The 21,702-nt window shown below is 40.1% G+C and overlaps 1 protein-coding gene and 2 pseudogenes across 1 annotated transcript in view; 1 reads left to right on the forward strand and 2 right to left on the reverse strand.

Annotated features, from left to right (window-relative positions):
- Nucleotides 1–9,247, reverse strand: part of Bank1 (B cell scaffold protein with ankyrin repeats 1) — a 260,238-nt gene extending 250,991 nt beyond the window's left edge. The window contains exon 1 of the mRNA XM_021195807.2: nucleotides 9,158–9,247. Within this exon, the coding sequence (XP_021051466.1) occupies nucleotides 9,158–9,227 (70 nt within the window). The 5' untranslated portion in view covers nucleotides 9,228–9,247. The remainder of the gene's footprint in view (nucleotides 1–9,157) is intronic.
- Nucleotides 9,248–11,427: 2,180 nt separating this feature from the next.
- On the reverse strand, nucleotides 11,428–12,364 carry LOC110320894 (annotated as a pseudogene).
- Nucleotides 12,365–16,839: 4,475 nt separating this feature from the next.
- On the forward strand, nucleotides 16,840–17,990 carry LOC110320895 (annotated as a pseudogene).
- Nucleotides 17,991–21,702: the final 3,712 nt, after the last annotated feature.

Raw genomic sequence — 21,702 nt, forward strand, 5'->3', positions numbered from 1 at the left:
GAAGAAGAAGAAGAAGAAGAAGAAGAAGAAGAAGAAGAAGAAGAAGAAGAAGAAGAAGAAGAAGAAGAAGAAGAAGAAGAAGAAGAAGAAAGATAGATAGATAAACTGATGTTCTTGCACTGGGGTTATTAAGTGTCCAGCAACTACTGAGGGATGCACTCATGCCATGCACTAAAAGATGACTAGGACTTGTGAAATAATGAAACTCTACAAATAAACACAACAGGAACTTTGACAGACCTTCTGCTTTCCCCAGCAGAGCGGAAATAATGTATTCTAATTGGTAACGTCTCAGCAGTCTTGTTCTCACTGCTGAAATAGCAGAGATGGTCTGGTTTCTCCTCAAAATTTTAATCCTTTCTAATTTTTTATACTCACAAAAGAGACTTGCCTTAAAGAACATTCTTATTACCCTTTTGGTCTTCAAAGATCTACTTTATGTGTTATGTTCTTTTATCCTACATGGAATAGATTGTGTTGGGTATTATCTAAGCAATCTGAACCTACCTGTACACCTCTATCAGCACTTGCTTTTACTTAAAGATTGATACTAGGAATATATTGGTTCCAATGTTCTTAAACTCTAAATCAACTTCTACCACCCCATTGTTTCAACATGGTAGGGGATGATAAATATACAGTATAGTTCATTTTCTCCAAAAATAACAAGTGAAAACTGAATTATTTTTTTAAAAATTGTGCCTAAATATAATAGTATTACCAAACAAGAGACTTTAAATGAACACTATTTTCCTTGAGTATACACCACAGTAATGCATAATATGTTTTAGTGGCAGATCATAGGTTTTATAAAGATCAATTTTTAGTGAATAGTTGATCTGCATATGTTTTAGAAATTATTTTGCTCAACAAAATAATAAGAAAATTAATATGGAGACCAAGAAAAACAGTTATATAAGGACCTCAGTCCTCAGACTCATGTACACATGGCACCAAAGTACTGAGAATGAGCTAGATACACTCTTCCTTGTAGTAAAAGAGCTGATTACTATCCCACAATCAAAGAAATATTTGTCATTTGCTAAGCAACTGCTATGCATGCTGTAGACAATTTGCATACAGAGTTGTTTTTAATTATTGTGACATTCCTATAAAATATGTTGTAACCATTTCAGATGTAAAAAGAATTGCATTTTAAACTAGGTAAAATCCTTGCTCAGTCAACTGTGTGCAGATCCCATATTTGAATCAATATAAATAAATACAGACATCAGCATAATCATCCCAAACATATGAATATAAATAGAGTGCTTAATTGTCACTTAAAATGAATGAGTTTTCTTTTTAAAAACACGTTAAATAATGTATAGGTTGGGAAGGAGCTAAATTTTGATGAATTGCTTGATATGTTTATTTCAACCAATCAATTCAATGTGTGATTCTAACATGTAAAAACTGGCGGGAGAGTATTCCTTTTATTTTTGTATTGCTTTTGAAAACTTTTATCTATATTTATGACATATTCCAACTTAAGAAAGCAACATTTCAAGTTCTTCATGGCTCCAAGTATAGTGATCATGGTGTTGAGCCACATAGCAGAGAGATTGGTACCCAGTAGGCAATGAATGCATAAGGCTATATCATTCTGAGTCATAGGAAAACAGCAATATAATTCCTTCTGAAGGAATACAATTTTGTTCTGTCTTTTACTATCATCTCTTATCAAGCATGTAACAAGATTTACCTAAACACAGCAGCACTAACTTCACTATATTAGGTCTGAGGCAACACTATCCACCTCTTGGATTCAGACTCAGTAATTGAGTGTAGTTGGATGGAGTTATTCAGAACTAAAAATCTGATCAAATCATTGTGATAGAAAACAAGTGTTGAGGAGATGAAGCCTGTGAGATAAAGAGATAAAAATGATGAGGCATGGACTCCAATCTTTTTATCCAATGAATAAAAAGAGATTATCTATAGTAAAGGCAGCTGGGAGCAATTTAACAGCGTGCCCAAGTAAGGTCCACCCCCCTACACACAGACACACAGGCATACAGACACACAGACACACAGACACACATATGTGTGTGTGTGTGTGTGTATATATATATATATATATATATATATATATATATATATATATACATATATATATATGCACACACATAGTCATACACATTCATACAGTCATACACAGACATTCATACACATACACGCACACACTCATACACACAGTCTCATACACATACACACACATACATACATACACACTCACACAGTCACATACACTCACATACACAGTCATACACACACTTACACACAAGTCATACACACACTCATATACACATATATACACATGCTCACACATACATACATATATACAGTCAGACACACACATTCATACATAAATACACGCACATGCACATACACACTCATACACACATATACACACACACAGTCACACATACAGCCAAACATATGCATACACAGTAACACACACACACACATACACACACAATCACTCACATATTCATACACACAGTCTCACACGTATACACACCAGTCACATATATATATATATACGCACACACAGTCACACATACACACAGCAAAACATCAGGAGTAGATTCCTATACATGGCCTGTGACCTCCTTTGCCACATAGTCACCTCATTTTTTAATGAAGATGACCAAACAAACAAGCACCTGTACTCGAGAAAAGATAGCATCTTTAACACATGATGCTGAGAATATTAGATATCTACATGAAGAGGAATGGAAATTAGGTCCTTAATCCTAAAATGAATTTTAAAAAATGAATTAAAATTAAAAATTAAAAAAAATGAATTTTAAATGGATTGAGGAACTCAACATAAGACTTGAAACTCTGAAATCACCAGAGGAAAAAGGAGGGACCACACTATAGGATATAGGCAGTGGATCCAACCATATATGGATAGAACCTTTGGAACTATAAGTCAAAATAAATTTTTTCTTCTTTGAAGTTTTCTATCTTGAATATTGGCCACAGTGATAACAAAGTTGACAAACACAAATATTATACTTTCTTAATTTTTCTGTCTCTAGCTTCAACTACCTTTCTGATATCTATGATCTTAATTTGAGACCAGTCATTTGATTTCAACCTAAGTATTACTCAAGCTTCAGTCTTGAAGTTTGCTCATACCTGCTGTGTTGGTTCTTTCCATTGGAGTGAGTGACACTCTCAGGGTTCCTTTAGTTTCCTATTGCATGACACTTGAAATTTTCTTGTTATTGTTTCATTTTTGCTTCAAAGCAAGTTGGAGATGAAAAGAGGTTTATTTCAGTTTATAATTCTGGGTCACAGTCCATTATTGGGAAAGCCAAGTTAGGGACACTTCAGATGGCCATATTAAGATCAGAGAGAATTGAATGTATACATGTTCTTTTGCTTGCTGGTGCTCAGCTTGCTCACTCTACTCTTATAGAGTTGAGAACTTCATGCTAGGGCCACACAGAGTTGGCTGGGCCATCCCAAATCAACTTAAGGCAGTCTCCCACAGGCAGGTCCACAGACCAACCCAATTTAGATAAATCCTCACTGAGAGTCTTCTCAGTAAATTCTAGGTTGTGTCAAGTTGACAAAACTCACTATCACAATTCTTTTTTTCTTCCTGTCTATTTGTTGGCCTTTGGGGATTATAATTTAATCATAATATTTGTCTCTTCATTCTTCTTTCCAAACCTTTCATATATATTCCTCCTTGCTCTCTTTCAAATTCTTTACAATTTTTGTCCACTAACTGTTATTATATAAACATATGTATATGATATATATGTATATGTATTTTATATTTCTAAATATAACCTATTTTAGCACTATAATGTTACTTCTATTTCTTTTTCCAGGGATGAGTGTTTGGCACTGAACAACTGATTGGCGCATCTACAAAATGTCTCACACAAATGATCAGTACCTAATAAACAGGACCAAGAGGTAAAGAGGCCCTGAACCTTGATCTGGGAGATGAGGGTGTCATTTTCATGAATTGGGTCTAGTGGTAAGTTACTAGTCATCAAGGATAGCTTCAAACTCATGGGTACATAGGACCTGATTAATGTTTGTGGGTCACAAATGAAAGCAGTAGACATGAACATAAAAGTCAGATTATTGTGGAGGGGGTAAGATAGTCCAGGTGGTAGAGAGGCAGAGGATAGCCTGGGCTGTTAAGTGTTGTGTTTACTTATGAAACTCTACAAAACAGATTTTTCTTCTGAGTAGCATATCAAAACACAAAGAAGAAAGAAGAAAAGAAATGGGGAAGAAGAAAATAATGAGGAAGAAGATGCTGAGAAGGAGAAAATAGAGAGGAGGAATAGGAGGAGGAGGAAGAAAAGGAAGGGAAGGAGGACAGATAGACTCACTAGTCAGGAACAGCTCTTATATGGTTTTGCTCAGAACATTTTTTTAAAAATGGAGCAATGGGAACTGCCAGTGTGCCAGCAAACATGGCAGAGGAGCTTAAAAGGAAGGAAGCTATAACACACAGGATTTTAAGACATTACTTACTCTAACAAACTAGATACAAAACAAAACTCAGAGATGGACAGAAGGTCTGAGGAATTACTAGTCAGAACTGTGGAAATTTTGGGGGTTTTGTTTGTTTGTTTTCTGGAAGATTTCAGTGCACAGTGCTTGAAACCAACACAGAAGTTCCTGTAGTGTAGAAGTCTAAAGTGCTTACTGTTCTCTGAGGGACAAAGCTAATCCCATACAGCATCTGACAGTTTCCATCCCTTGGACCATTGGAATGTCTACAGTAAGACATAGGTGCCAGTTAAGATATTTAGAAGTTAAATACATATGATGCCAAATAACAACTTGTGTTTCAACAAGGATGCCTAGACAATATGTTCTCTCTCTATTCTTATTTCATAGCTGTTTCCAAAATCATTGTAAGACACTTGACAACCTAAAAATAATGTGATAAAATAACAAATGCAACTCGGAGGATTAGGTTACAACCAAGTAAACTGTCAACATATGCAACATATACAGTTTATGTTTGGCTAGATTGACTTTCTTTACTTTCAAATTTTTTAGACGTATACTGCAATTCTGCACATGTATACTGTATGTATGTGTCATGGTACATGTGTATAGAGAATGGAGGATAACTGTTGGAGTCAGTTCTGTGTGGATTCTAGATACTACTAAGGTCAGTATGTTTGGTGGCAAGTGACTTTACCTACTGAGGCACTGAACCGCCCTTCCTTCCCCCAATATATATATATATATATATATATATATATATATATATATATATATATATATATATATATCATGTTTCTTACTTTAGATAAGATTTTCTTAAAAGACCAGAGTCAGAGTCTCACTGTGTAGTTCTAACTGTCCTGGATCTCAGTAAGTTGATCATGCTGGCCATGAATTCAGATTGACCTGTCTGTCTCTATCCTCCTCCTGATGGGATCAAAAGGCCTATGCTACCAATTCCTAGATTGGATTGGAAGTGCTTCTAAACCAGCAGTAAATATCTTGAGAAAGCAGGCTATTCCTCTTCAAACAGTTTAAAGTATTCCACAGTATTTGAGACTTACTTTCACCTATATTATATATGAACTAAACTGGGTCACAACTGGCACCACGAGGAAGGAAAGTGGATCGTGCGCTCTTTTTGACCTATTAAATCCCTGTTTGAGTTCTGTGAAAACTGCTCCAGTTTCATACTCTTTGAATGCATCTGCTCTTGGTTCTTCTCACTGTGGGTACCTCTGCTTCTTTTCCTAGAAGTGCTAACCACACATTTTCCCACAGACATGGCAGTATCTCACACAGGAAGTCATGCCTTCTAAATTTCCCATCTTGAAAGTTGCTTAGTCATGATGTTGTCTACCAAACCAGAGGAGAAAGTTTCTCAATGTAAACTTTTTGTTTCTCTATTTGTTTGAGACAGAGATTCATCATTAGCTTAGGTGCCCTGAAATCTCTTATGTAGCCCAGGCTTGCCCCTTACCTCAGCCTACCACGGGATGGTACTAACAGCCTGAACCCTGATGCCCAGCAAGAACTTATCTTTTAAATAGATAAACACAGCACTATCACAAAGCTATCTAAGACTTAAATAGACATCCATGGCACCTGCATGAGGAAGTCACCGGGATGTTCTCTTTTAATTCTCAAAAACAACTTCCAAACATGTGTTACTGTTTCTCTGGAGTTTGCTTTTTAATAAAGGACTGACAAGGGTCACCCATGATCACAGTGAAGGTAAGTCAGAAGCTGGGTCTAAGACAGTCTGCATCTGGAGGCATCCTAGGTGGGCAGTGCTCATTGAAGTGTGGGCAGCAGAAAAGTCCCTCTGCTACTCCAAGGTCACCCTGGCATCCTGACGCTTAGGCCTCACCTCTTTCACTGAATTATTTCACACTTCAGTGAAAACTGTCTAAAGGGGGTTCCTTCTTTAATTCTCAGACCACGTGACCTAATTGGAACCTTACTCTAACGAAATCAAGTTTTGCCTGGTACCAGGGTGGGACCAAGGGTCTGCTGGGTAGGATAAACCCAGATTAGAGTTGGTGAAAGAGCTGTGAATCCTCTGAATGCAGAGGGACAGACTTACAGTACAGGCAGCTATACTCCACAGAAGTTGTGGCTATGCACAGAGCACACTGTGAGTAAGAACACACATTGATTCTAATCTATAATGTTCTCTGCTTTCACATGAATCACAAAATCAATAATGCCGACTAAAACTTTTTTAAGGTATTGGTCAAATAATTTGGACTTTAATGGATAGCTCCAAAGGAAGGGAGTAGGTTTTTGGGTCTTTTGTTTTGGTTTGATTTTTGTTTGGGTTGGCTTGGTTTTGGTTAGTTACGTTTTGTTGTTGTTGTTGTTTCTTTGTTTTTTAAGATAGGGTTTCTTTGTGCAGCCATAGTTATCCTGAACCTTGCTCTGTAGACCAGGCTGGCCTTAAACTCAGACTGCACCACCATACCTGGCATTAGCAGTTAAAAAAAAAGAAAAAAAATTAAGAAGCATTTGTTGTAGGGTGAAACAGAGGCAAGATCCCCTTTTGACATTATTCAACCGTATCTAGTTAAATATAAATCAAAAGACAGATTCTTAACACAATTTCTATTGGCTACACATTTTGTCTACTGGTTAGACCGTTGCCCTCGCCCTGGTTATTAAACCTTGCTGTTTGCTACTGAAGGGGTAACAGATACATAATGGTGACTATAACTCTGATGACAGGATGTGTAGATGTGTTCATTACTAGTAATGCCTTCATGGGCACTAAAGCATGCTTACCACTTCACACTGCTTGATACACAGCTCTGTACACATAGCAGCTATGGAGCTGATGAGCTTCTGATTGTGCTTGTGTGGGAAGTAGCTCCTATGCAGCCGTTTTCTCTTCCCAGAAGGGATGCAGTTGAACTGAGCCCCCTCCCTCCATGTAGCACATTAAGCTAAAGTCAACCCTGTGCTGATAAAAATGTCTCACATAATCTCTACTTCATAGACAGGATCAAGAGGTTAGGAGGCCCTGGGAGCCCTTCCTCTTCCTGAGAGACGGGAGTTACCATCTTGAATTGGGTACCTACTACTGAGTGACCAGCCACCAAGAATAGCTTCAAACTCATGGTTACATGGGACCTGATTAATCTCTGAAAAAGTGAGATTTTTTTTGGGGGGGGGGAACGTGAGAAAGATGGGGTCAGGGAGAGGCAGAGGATGAGACCGGGCCCTATGTGTTGTATACATTTACAAAACTGTAGAATAACAAATTTAACTAATAAAAAGAGAGCCTGTTCACTTAAAAGACTACTTGAATTAAGGAATTGGTCCTGGGTTAAGTCAAAATACTACTTGCTGCCTTGTGGGGGAGGGGGACAACTTTCCAGTCCATAAGGAAGCAGCTGAAGCAAGTGCTAAATACTGTATTGAGAAGGACCAAAGAGAGGCCACAGAGGAGCAAGAATACTCAGCAAGACATGAACGTTTCCTCATCTTACCCATGTTGCTCAAAATAATCATCTCCAGACACTAACACGAGGTTCAGTGAAACAAAAGGCATCTTCCAACGTATTCTATTTAACTCAGTTGTTACACAGAAATGACAAAACAGGTCTCTTGTTCAAGGTCCAAAAGATAGGTTGTTTCTGCCTGTTTGCTTGCAAAAGGCTACTTTACCACAGACCCTGAGCTATGTAGTGGTGACAAATGCCAGTGTCCAGCATTTAAAATGGTACAGTGTTCCCATATCACTGGTACCAGAGCATCTCAGGCCATCTTCCATTGTTATAAATACATTCCCCATTTTAACTGAAAAAAAAAAAAAAAAAAAAAACATTCACATTTCTTAAAAGTGTATCAGATCCTAAAAACAACAAAAGCCAAAAAGATGCTACGTAAAATAAATAAAGTTGATAAAATAAAAATAAAAATGCTATTATGAGAAATTTAATTCTGATTAGTAAATTAAAATAATTTCAGGCTACAATTTCTTGCTGTATAACTCACCAAGAACATCTCTTATAATCATGTTAATATTCTGTTCAAATTTCTTTACCAAAGCTAAGTTTTTAATGCTTATTCTGGACCTTCAAATGCATTTGCAAATAAAACCAAAAGGAACTCAAACCAAGCACCTTAGCAGTCATTTGAAAATGTAAACTCTCTGAAACATTCAACCAAGTTGACTCTGATCCTTCTTCTCATTTAGGAGCTCATGGTTCCAGGAAGTTTGTTCTATACAGACTGACCCGGGGCAGGGGAATGGGCAAGGATGCTTCAAAGGAGGCATTTTGCTCCATGTATACACATTTCAGATGAGATCTAGCATTAAAGCTGGGTGCAAAGTGATTTTCAAAAGGCCTGGATGCTTCTTGAAGCACTCAGGAAAAGTTCTAGCTCTGCTGAAGTTGTAGAGCCAAGGGTTGGAAGCTGCTGGCATAGGAAATGCGCTCCCACCTGCTGGGTTAAGGACTACATCAGGGCCAGGCTGAAAAGTCCTTCAGATTTGCAGTGGTGGGGAAAGTAGAGAAAGCCCCCTGGTTTAAAGACACCTAGGTCTTGGTGGCTCCCAGGGCAAACTGTCTACTGGTGGCCCTTAGTCTCAGAAGGACTCCAGGGTCATCTTGTACCCTCCACCCAAAGCCCTGACAAACATGAGACCACCCACCTGGAGGTGCTAGGCCAACCTGGAACAGGTCCTGGGTGCTACCCCTAGTGCCAGAAGCCACAGGAAGCATTGCGGGAGGTTGGAGCCTGGGAACTGCAGTGGCCAGCCTGGCCTGCAACTTCCCCTGCAGACCTTAAGTTCTGCAGGTCTGTGGCCCCACAGCTTGCTTCCTATACTGGGGATTGTGGCCCGAGGTTGCCGGAAATGCAGCCCAGGGGCTCAGGCCACAAAGCTAGGGCTAGGCCTTGCTGGGGAAGTGAAATTGCTCAGGCTTGCTCTTAGTTTCAGAAGGCTGTCTTAGGTTCTCATCTGACGCCCTCTTCTCCCGGGCTATCTTTAAGCTCAGGTGGCCTAGAGCTTATAGCCTTTCTTGTCCTATTCTGTATTTCTCTGCTATACTAACCCTTCCTTCTGCAAGACTAGGACACAGAAAATAGACTTTTATAAAAGGAATTACTCGACAGAGGCATAGATAGAGATGCAGGGACAGAGACGTAAAGGTATGCAATTTTAGTGTTTCATCTTACTCAGGCTCCAGGCTAAGTCTGTGTGTTATAGAATGATTTTCATTCCCACATGAAAAGTTTTTCCTGCTCTAATTTTGAAATGGGCCAGGTCAGAGAGAGCATACACAGGTTTCTAAATACCCTGTGCCCTTCATCTCAAACATGAATTATGGCTGTGTTCTTGCTTGTTTGAAAGAATGAGAAATAGCAAAAGAGTTATCCCAGAGCCTAACAATAAGCAAATATCAAAAATCACTAGACTACAACCTATCCAAAGTTGGAGATAGTTTGACAATCAAATTGAAAGTGAGGGGGAGGGGCGGGTAAGACAATAACATTTGAAATGTAAATAAAGAAAATATCCAATAAAAAGAAAGAAAGTGTGGGAGTAACACACGGTCCCCATGCGCCACTTTTCCTTCTTTGAAAAGAACCAGAAAGTTCTACTTTAAATAAGTGTTTTTGGAATACCATAACTATCAAGTGTCACAGAAAGTCATTAACTTTCCCCACATGCTAGATAAAATTCACAAAGCAAAATGTGAGAAAGCTTTGAAAAGCATTAGATACATTTATCTTTTACATGATACTTTTTTTTTTGGACAGGTGAGACTAGTGAACGTTTATTTATTTATTTGGCATGAGACTACACACTACGATGTGTTCAATACTGGGCTGGACACTGCAATAATTATGGGACTAAAGGGAGACACATCGAGGCCTTTGAGGTGGATTTATGAATGCCCGAGTCGGAACCTTCTAGAAGACTCTTCCTTGACTACACAGGGCAGAAATGAAAATCACATGATCAGCACTGACTGAAAAGGGAGAGGATGTGTGGCTGGGGCCTCAGCACACAACCCAAACCAGTCAGGACTGGCCACCTGCTGGCTAGTTCTGTTGAGGAAGGGGGGGTACTTTCCTGCCTTGGTCTTCCTTTGTGGGGACCCTTCCCTCTGAGGCCAGGCAACCTTTGGCCGGCTCTATAACCTGAGAGCCCTGAGCCAGGAGATGCGGAGGAAGGAAGCACTCAGTAATGGCCTGTCAATAAAGCTGCTCTTCATCAGTCTGGCACAGTGAGGGGCTGTGAGGACACCCTGAAGGGCTCCTGTAACACTGCAGCAATTCTGTGCAGGACTGTGACAGCAAACACTTGAGGGCACAAGGGAAGGGATGCTGGAAACTTGAGATGTCTGCTGCAAGCACAATTCATAGTACTGACAGAGCCTCTGCTGCAGAGGCTGAAGGCCCACAGGCACCAGCTGCCCTCTACTCCCAAGGCCAGGTTCCATGGGTCCACAGTAGCAAAGATGCCAACACAGAGCTCAGCTGCCTCCTGTCTGCATTGGCCCAGGCCTTGAAGTTTTAGCTCCTAGAGGATAAGCATGGAAGGAATCCAGAAGCCAACAGCTACCTGTCCTTGGCCCAGCTCCCAGTGTGGGTCACTATGTGGAGCATGCCAGGATTCAACAGGCAGGATTGTCCTTCTGGATGGGAAGCAGTGGGCAGTAGAACATTGGGAACAGGGACCTGTCCATCTAACTGTCTATGCAGAGGACTTGTTCCTGAAGCGTTAAATTCTTGTGAAGGGCCAGCCCCGCTTTCTCTTCCCCGTTTCCAGCCTTTCATGGAGGAGTAAGAGCAGTTTCCACCTATACTTCTTTAGAGCATTCCTAAACAAAAACTGACATTCTCCTTGTTGTGCCTCTTTATTCTCAGGTTCCTGTGTCTTCAGGGTCAAAATGTCCATGTTTTCAGCCAAATTCAGTCCATCTTGTAGGAAGGAGTTGAAGGAGCAGGAAGCAGAGAAGCCTGGCAAACCCTTTCCCAGTGAATGTAGACACACCTGCCAGGCCATTGGGTGGTGCCAGGGCATGGAGGCAGGGCAAGGACTCCAGGTAGAAGGAGAGCTTGTTGACGACCAGTATACATTCTGCTCCCGAGCCAGCACAGCGCCAGGCCTGCAGCTGGGGCAGGCTGATGGGCCGGTGGGTGGCCACCAGCTCCTCGAAAAGGACAGGAAAGGTCAGACAGACAGGAAAGCAGGCTCCACAAAGTGCTGAGGACAGAGGCCTGGTGGAGGCTGCCCCAGTGGCAAGACATGGTACGGCTGTACTCTGTGCCACTTTTGGTGGAAATGCTGGACCACAGCAGAAAGCTGCAGAGCAGGCTGTGGGCCTAGCGGTAGATCCTATGTGGGTTGGAGCAGGGGCTCAGGTTGGCCAGTGCTGAACCCAGGTGCTGGATGTAGTCTAAGATGGTCCAGGGAGGGTGGCTGCCATTGATGTAGAGGACATAGGTGAAGCCATCTTTGAGGACCCCTCGAATGTAGTGATATTGATGTATGATAGTGATGCTGCCTAAAGCCTCTGTTTTCATAGAAGTTTATTGCTGTATTGTTGGTGGTGAGAACATACAGGTAGATGGCTTTGCAGTGGTCCTGGGCGGTGGTTGAAATATGATCATTTAAACTTTCTAGTAAAAGGGAACCTATGCCATGTGTGTTTCCTGAACTACTTCACCACTCCCAGACTGAGAATGTATGCAACTTGTGCATCTACAGAGAAGCTGAAGGCTAGAATATCTCCATCTCAATGGGGATCCAGTCGCCAGACAGGTGCTTCACAGTGTCTATGTCATCGTGGCAGAGGAGGCACAGGCTGACCTCGCTGAGGGCGCTGGAAGGCACCACCTCTGTCATTCACATCAGATGGGAGTGGAGGGACATGGATGGGAGTGGAGGGACTATGTTGCAAGGCTCAGCGCATCCTGGGGGAGCCGTGAAGCGGGACTGTGGGGGGGTCCCTCCCCCCAACAGATTATGTAATGGGCAGGGGTCACAGCCAGGACAGGGAAGTACATGATACTTTCTTATTTTATCATTTTGAGTAACTCTTCCAAATTTGGAACAATAAGGCCAGTACATGAAATGATACCGTGACAATCAAGTGGCTGTTTATGAAGGACAGCTTACCTAGAAATGTCAGCAGAGTTTACAGGGACGTGGATGTAACTCTGGTCAATGTTTTCAGAAATGCAATACATAGGAAAGATTAAGTCTTCATAGGGGAGAAAGAAAGGGTGTGTTGTATTAAAAGGAAGTTTAGTGTATATTTAAGCAATGCCATTGGAAGGAGGGAGTGGAGAGGCAAAGCATATATGTAAGTCTGGGTGTGGGAATCTCATAAGAGAATCACTACAAACTTCTTAAGTTCACTGGAAAGATTATCTTCACTGATACTTGTGCTACTGCATGGATTTCTAACTGCACATTCGACCAACTAAAGGCTCTATTTTTTTCTACACAATTAAGTGCCTGTGACTTCAAAGGCATGCATTTATGCATGTGTAACACAATGCAGAGCTAACTATTTTAATTAAAGTCTTATTTCTAGGGCTGCTGCTGCTGGCTCTAGCTTTTGTTGTTGATGGTGACACCATCATTTAAAAAAAAAAAAAACCCATATGCTGATCACTTTATGAAAGTGCAACAATGTTAATAGCAGTTGATCCCAAAACAGTGGTACTTTTACCCCATTAGAAAAATAAGGAATTTGGGTTTTAAAACTCTTAAAGAACAAAGGTTATATTCAGTCTTCTCAGAAGGTCACTGAAGGCCATTTTTGAAGATTGCATAGACACCATATACAAATATATATGATATAATTATATATTATAGTAGCCCCTGCTTATCCATGGAAATAAATTATAAAACCTCTATTAAAACCATAGAGAATACCACATCGCATGTGTACTGTGTGTTTTACATATACCTACCTACATAAATTAGGCTCATAAATTATAAAAACTACCAACTAGTAATTACATAGAAGGACTTTAATAATACATTTTCCTTTTGATATTTTCTATACCGTGCTAGTGGTCCCAGAGAGAAGAAATTGTAGCTAGGGAGAACCAGTGAGTGCATTTTAAACCTGCTCTTGTTTTTTTATCCACTTCCTTGCAGAGATTTAGTCCTAAAAAAACCATAGTTCCTCCTAGTTTTGGCACTGTTTTGTTGAGGACACACGTACGCACACACACACACACACACACACACACACACACACACACAAAATCTCACCTGTATTCTAACTTTACCAACACATTTACAAAAACATATTGTAGGGTAAGAAAGTTTTCGCTCCTTCTGTTCTTATTTCCAAGTAATCAAACATGATACCCACCCCATTCCCCTCCACTATTTCCTTAAAGAAAGACAGCTGTCTGAAAGGTTGGCTTATCACTTGGTTCGCATTTATTCTCAGGGAAGAGGCACTTAGTAACTGTCACAGTTAGAGGCCTTTTCAGTTAGAATGCCCCCAGCAGTGTGTAATTGCAAGTTTCTGATTTTTACCTCCGCTGGACAATGACAGAAGTGCTCGGCGCAGTTGGGTCCTTGTTTCTCAATATATCAAACTCCTGGATCCATTGACTTCTTCCCTTGCAGCAAGTTCTTTTCCCTAGCAGCAAATAGACGGCCTCAATATCATCACTCCCGTCTCTGGAGATGACAAGAGCCTCACACTGACACTGCCTTACCATGATTGGATGGCTGGAGTTGTGCACAGTTGCCCCGTAGCAGGTGTCATGGCTCATTCCCTGTGCCCTTTACAGAATGGATGCTTTGGCTCATGCTGTTGAGTTTCTTTCTACTTGCAGATTCCCTGCACTTCAAACAGAGCCAGTTCTTAAAGCAACAGCTTGTTGTAAAAGTGAAATCTTTCGGATCTTCCTGGCTGTTCACTAGTTGCAGAACTTTCTTCTTTAGGAACAAGTCTGGAGTTTTAGACCTTAAATTAGATTATTCATCTGAGCTCTATTGTCTGTCTTGTTATCTAGGTCAAAGCTAGAATGTCAGAAAGCGAAGAAACTTTCTAACAACAGCATTTTTTCTTTTTGTCATTAGTGAGTTGCTTTCTTTCTTCCTTAACTTTTCTCATATCTAACCGAGTTTTGTAATATTAATCTTTGTAATATTAACCCTTCATTTTATATATATATATATTGCTTACCTAGAATATAGAATGAAAACTAGCAGCATGCCATAGGAATACACGCCAGGATTAAGGAGGTAGGATGGAATCAGTCATGAGAGGCAGAGTTGCGGTAAGGAAACAGATTGGAGTGATGGAGTCTTAAGAGGGAAGAAGAAGACATAGGTCATAGAATACAAGAGACCTGGGGAAAGGCAGGATATGGAATGCTCCCAAAGCTTCCTGAAGGAAGTGGTCTCTCTCCATACCACTTTGACTTTTGGCTCAACGGGACTGATTTTTCTATCCTAATCTCCAGATATAAGTTTTTTTTAAAAAAAAAATCCATGTTGGTTTTGGGCCACCACATTGGGTAATTTCTACATCAGATACAGAATCCACAAAGATGGTAATTAAAGGTTGGCAAGACACATTAATAAGGAAAATCTGCCTACAATTGTTTTCTAAATCAGTATGTCTTCACATGTTCCGTTCCCTTGGTGGTTGATTTGCTAATAAGACTCTACAGGGCATTTCTGTCTTGCACTGCACTCCAGTGGACACAGTGCTAGCCTTCTCTTTTCAGATACATCAAGAATGGCTTGTAGAATAAGCATGTTTCTGTTTTTACTGTGACTCCTATCACCACTTCTGCCCATCAGTCCACACCCCTGACTAGACACTGAGTGAAAGTAAGATTGCCAGAAAGATGCTTGATGAGTAGAACAAAGTTTTATCAATCAATTAAATCAAATATTTGAATGTCAAGAATTCTCCTTGTATTCAAATTACTGATTAAATTAGACTTTCAGGCCCACTCTCTATAACCAACAGAATAATGTATGCCTTAGCATCTTAAATAAGCATGAAGTGTTATAATTCATCATAATGTGGGTATTGTTTATTTAATAATTCAAACACACACACACACACACACACACACACCATGGGTAGGGGGATATAAGCCTTACATGAATTCAGACTTTACCATAAATTTATAAAAATGTACTTCAGAAAAACATCTTTTGTTATGTTTTAATTTTTCAGTGTCAAACATATCTTTAATCAAAGTCAATGTTTCTGCAAACCCCCTCTCTCCCTCCAAATGCGATACTGTAAACAGAAATGAGTTTCTTATTATTGGAACCTATTTAGCTTCAGTTGTTCATAAGACTGATAATCAAAACATTGTTTTCATTATTTATCAATTAATTTAAAGTGTTTACTATGTGTAAGACATAATAGTAGTTCCCATGAAAAGATATGGCTTTTACTTCTTCCCCCCATAAAGTATTTTTCATTCATTCTCTCTCAGTTTTTGTGGAGAATTTTGTTCAAAAATATTAAATGATTTCACATTATTAAACATATTTTGAGATGATTAGGATGTTCCAGAATTTTCTTGCATGTAATATGGTTGTCAATGGAGATTTGATTATAAATAATTAAGAATAAAGAAATGCTGACGTTGAGAATGTTTGAAGAAGGAGAAGTAGCTGGGCAAGAGCTTCAACAGGAAGCAAAGCAAAGATAATATGCTTTGGTCAGTGATGTAACTAGCTATCAGTGTGTGTGTGTGTGTGTGTGTGTGTGTGTGTGCGTGCGCACGCAGGGGTGGGTTGCACTTCCTAGACCCATGACCATGACTCTTGACCTGAGTCAAGAAAAGGAAGTAATTACCCTTGAGTAATCCTTGCACAGCCTAGGCTTGGCATGCACATCTGATGTGGTCCTGGTCCACCCTTCTCTGAACTAATTTTTCTTTCTCTGAACTTGTCTTTCCTGTTAAGATGCCTGAGGAAGTGTGCCATAGACAGGAAGAGGTGGAGACCTTTGCCTTTTAGGCAGAAATTGCTCAACTCATGTCCCTTATCATCAATAATTTCTATTCAAACAAGGAAATTTTCCTTGGATCTCTAGTATTTCTGATATCTTAGACAAGATTCCCTTTGAGAGCCTCACATATTTCTCCAAGTTAGACAAGATTAAAGCTGAAAACATGCTGACTTTGATAGACATAACAATTGGCATGACCAAGGCAGACTTCATATAGAACACAGGAACCATTTCTCTCTCTAGCACAAAAGCATTCATGGAGGCCCTCCATGCTGGTCCAGGTGTCTCTATAATGGGCAGTTTGGTGTTGGATTCCATTCAGCCTATCTAGTGGCAGAGAGAGTGGTTGTGATCACAGAGTATCATGATGATGAACAATATCAAACTATATTTCTGTAATGTGTTTATCATGGACATCTATGATAAGCTGATACTTGAATACTTCAACTTTATCTGTGGCATGCTTGGTTTAAGAATATACCCTTGAACATCTAACATGAAATGCTCTAACAAAGCAAGATCCTAAAAGTTAATCAGGAAAAACATTGTAAAGAAAGGCTTTGAGCTCTTCTCCGAGTTGGCAGAAGACAAAGAGAACTACCAGAAATTTTATGAGGTATTCTCCAAAAGTTAAAAGCTTAGAATCCAGTCCATGGATATCCTATTTATCATCGGAGCATCTCTGAGCTTCTCCACTAGCACACCTCTCAGCCTGGAGATGAGATGACTTACCTGTTAGAGTACGTGTCTCACTTGAAGAAAACACAGAAGTCTATCTGTGAGAAGTCATCAATGGTGAGAGAAAAGAGCGTGTGGCTAACTGTCTTTGTGGAGCATGTACAGAGGCAGGACTTTGAGGCGATGTGTATGACTGAACCTGTTAACGAGTACTGTGTGCAGCAGCTCAAGGAATTTGACTGAAAAAGATTGGTCTTGGTGACTAAAGTGGACCTGGAGCTATGCGAGGACAAGAAAGCAAAGAAGAAATAGAAGAGGGCAAGCCAAAAATTTGAGAATCTCTTCAAGCTCATGAAGGAGATCTTGGATAGAAGGTTAAAACAGTAAGAATCTCCAAGAGACTTGTGTCTTCACCATGTTGCATTGTGACAAGCACCTATGACTGGACAGCTAACAAGGAATGGATCATGAAGGCCCAGGCACTTCAAGGCTACTCTACAATGGGCTACATGATAACCAAATACCACCTAGAGAGCAATCCTGACCACCCAATTTTAGAGACCCTGTGGTAGAAGGCTGACCCAGACCAAAAAAAAAAAAAAAAAAATTAAAGCTGTCAAGGACAATGGTTGTGCAGCTGTTTGAAACTGCTCTACTCTCTCTGGCTTCTCATTTGAGGATCCCCAATCCCACTCCTGCATCTGTCACATGATCATAGGTCTGGGCACCAAGGAAGATGAGGTGACAGCAGAGGAGCTTGGTGCTGCCATTCCTGATGGAATTTCCCTTACACTTGAGAACGATGAGGATGTATCTGGCATGGAAATAGTAGATTAGAGAGCCCCTAGGAAGCCCATGCTCTCCATGTACTCTCCCTTGGCTCCCCCAAGAGCCTGTCTGGCCCTGAACTTCCTGGCTCTCTGCTCATGTCTACAGGATCTCCTCTATCCAGTTTTGTGTCTTAAAGCAGGCAAATAGCCTCCTACAGGAAAGCAGAGTTGGGTGTTATATTGTACGGGTTGTGCTTGCTTGTTTTGAAATTAAAAGTACAGTAAGGAAAAAAAGGAAAAAGAGTATAGAAGCGAATGCTTTAAATATACACACCACAGTAGGGTAGGGTGGTAAGTAGCCTATTCACTGTTTAGAGAAGAAAACAAAGGGTTTGCTTTGAAGCTGAAGCCCAGAACTCTATAAACTATTACCTGAAAAGTAGGTTATTTTAATCAAAAAAAAAAAGAATCATGCATTCCAAGAAGAAACAGCATATGACTCTTGAAAATAAGGAGGCACATTGCAGGTATAAATTTTTAATTGTAAAACTGTCATTAAGATTTTGAAATTTCATTTTCCAAAATCAGATAGCAGAAATGTTTGGAGTATACAGTCAATGGTAACAGAACAGCATCTCTTATACCCCTTGTGATTGTTTCTCTGCTGAATCTTTGGATTCATCACCATGAGAGGGACTGAGTGGGTGATGTTATGGTTTTGAAGATGATGCTCATGAAGAATCCACACTGCCCTAGTGAACCATCTGTGAGATTTCAGGATGGAGGGCTCTTTACTCCTTAGTTCTTTATTGCTATAATGAAAGGCTTGAATCTCTACCAAGATGAGGATTGTTTGTCACAAGGTTTAGTAGGAAGTTTTAGAAGCTCAAATCTCAAACAGCACAGGTCCAGCTCTGGCAAGGATATACCTTTTCTGTATTCTATTACGAAGGATCACATCATGGTGAGAGTATGCATGAAAAGAAACTCAAATGCTAAGACACAGTCAGAACAAGAAACCAGGAAAATGCCATCAATCCCTTAGCAGGAAACAGACCTGTGACCTAAGACCCTGGCAGTAGCACTTTAAAAGGTTCTGCTATCTCTTAACATCCACACAACAGAGATCAAGTGCCAGTTCATTAGTCTTGGTACTTCTACTCAAGATATAGGAGGCTCAATTGCTCAGGCTCTACATCTGTAGCAACAGTTCATTGGCTCTGAGTCTTTGCTGAATATTGAGAAATCTCAGGGCATCATTAATGAAACAAATAGATATAGATATTACTAATGAAGTTCCCTGTTCTTTTATACCATGTATGTTCTTGAATAAAAGAAAATACATCATTGAATGGCAATTTCTTTTTGGGTCTACGACAAACAAACAGGAGAAAAAGAAGTTTAAAATTGTATTGAAGAATAACTAAGGGTTTAACACATACATATATGTACCTAATGCATGGTAGCTGTAATAGACACACAAATTTGAGTCTGGGAACTTTATTGATAAGAGAGTAAGGACACTGGGTAAATATGAGATAGAACCAAAAGAGAGGATATGGTGAATTTGTCTGATGTCTGTAAATATAAGTAGGAAGCTCTTTGAAAAATGTTTTACTTGGCATTTAAATTCATGAGTATCAATGGAAATAATTTACATAAATTTTAGTCTATTTCTTTACTACTGACAAAATTTGGTGAGATATTAAAAGTGCTATTGATAAATAATAATAATGATAATATTACTAAGTCCCCTGAGACTATACCAGGAGGACTGTGCATTAAGGATCAACCTATCTTAAAAACCCTTAAGATTTTGAAATTTCTTAAAGAGACATGTTGTAGCATGGAAATATAAAGCAAGTTAAAGATATTCTTATATCACATGCATTGTGTGATTCCATTCGCATGACGTGTCCTCTTAGGGCAAATCTTTAAAGATGAAAAGTAGATGAGTGATTATCTAGGGCTGAGAATGAAGGACACACAGAGAGTGGTCCACGAGAGAAGACTTCTTTATGGGGAGGGTATCGATTAGATAAAAATGATGATTGTAGACTCCTAAGCATATATTGATATCTACTTCCAACAAGCTTTATGCTTTGTAAATTATGTCTTTGTAAAATTGTTACCAAAAAACCCACAACCATTTGGGAACCCCAAAATGCAGAGTTGTGGAGCTCTGATCCCAAATAAAGCACCTAAAAGACAACTCTTGTACCCAAGGCATGATCATTGTGGAAGAGGGGCTAAAAGTCTTCTATGAGCCAGAGGACAAAGGGTTTACTGTGTGACCATATTCTAGGAATGTTAGAAACTACAAGCATAAAATCTCAACATCATGGCTGCCTAAGCATGAGCTGAACAAAAACTACAGCAATAGATAGATATGCTAGTGTCAAAGAGGGCAACTCACAAGGCAGTTTACAGGGACAAAGAGTGGAGCAGAGACCCAAGGAAAGGCCATCAAGAGACTGTCCCACCTTGGAATCCATCCCACTTGCAGACACCACACCTAGACACTTGCTGATACCAAAAAGCACTTGCTGACAGGAGCCTGGTATAGCTGTCCCTTGAGAGGCTCTGCCAGAATCTGACCAATACAGATGTGGATGCTTGCAGCCAACAATCAGACTGAGCATGGAACCCCAATGAAAGAGTTAGGAGGAGGACTAGAGGAGCTGAAGAGGATTGCAACCCCATAGGAAGAACAACAATATCAACTAACCAGACCACCCAGAGCTCCCAGGGACTAAACCACCAACCTAAGAGTACACGCGGAGGGACCCATGGGTCCAGCTGCACATGTAGCAGAGGACTGTCTAATCTGGCATCAGCGGGAGGGGAGGTCCTTGGTCCTGTGGAGGTTCAATGCCCTGGTATAGGGGGATGCTAGGGCAGTGAAGGAGTGAGTAGGTAGGTGGGTAGGTGGGTGGGTGGGTGGGTGGGTGGGGAAGCACCCTCATAGAAGCAGGGGGAGGGGGAAGGGATAGGTGTTTCTGGGGGGGGGACTGGGAAAGGGAACAACATTTGAAATGTAATTAAATAAAGTAACCAATAATTAAGAAAAAAAAAGAATTGATACAGAAAGACATTCATTGACCTAGGCTGAATATAGAACCAATCTTTTCAGTTAGGAAGGAAAATATGAAGATTTGTCTTATTTTGCTATCATGGGACAAAAATTTCAAAGCTTAACATTGGAAGAAAACCATTTTAAAGCAAAATGTGATAGTGTTCTTAGAGAGAGAAAGAATAGGTGTGGGTCAATTAAAAACAGATGTCAGGGGCTAGGCAGATAGCACAGTAGAAGAAGCACTTGTCAAGCAACCATGAGGACCCAAATTCCCAGAAGCCACATAAATACCAGTTAATCTGGATGTTCTCCTGTACATTCAACCTCAGAGAGTAGAGATACAATTTCAAGAGCAAGGTGCCTAGTGAGATTAGACATGATGGTGAGCTCTGGATTTGATTGACAGCCTCTGCCTAAATTAGTAGGGTAGATGGGCAATAGAAGATGATTCCTTCCTCTACTCGAAGGACAGATGGGACGAGAAAGAAATTAGGAAAACAACACCCTTCACAATAGTCACAAATAATATAAAATACCTAGGTGTGACTCTAACTAAAGAAGTGAAAGACCTATATAACAAGAACTTCATATCCCTAAAGAAAGAAATTGAAGAAGATCTCAGAAGATGGAAAGATCTCCCATGCTCATGGATTGCCAGGACTAACATAGTCAAAATGGCCATCCTGCCAAAAGCAATCTACAG

The sequence above is a fragment of the Mus pahari genome, chromosome 4 (genome assembly GCF_900095145.1).
Source record: "Mus pahari chromosome 4, PAHARI_EIJ_v1.1, whole genome shotgun sequence".
Lineage (NCBI taxonomy): Eukaryota > Metazoa > Chordata > Mammalia > Rodentia > Muridae > Mus > Mus pahari.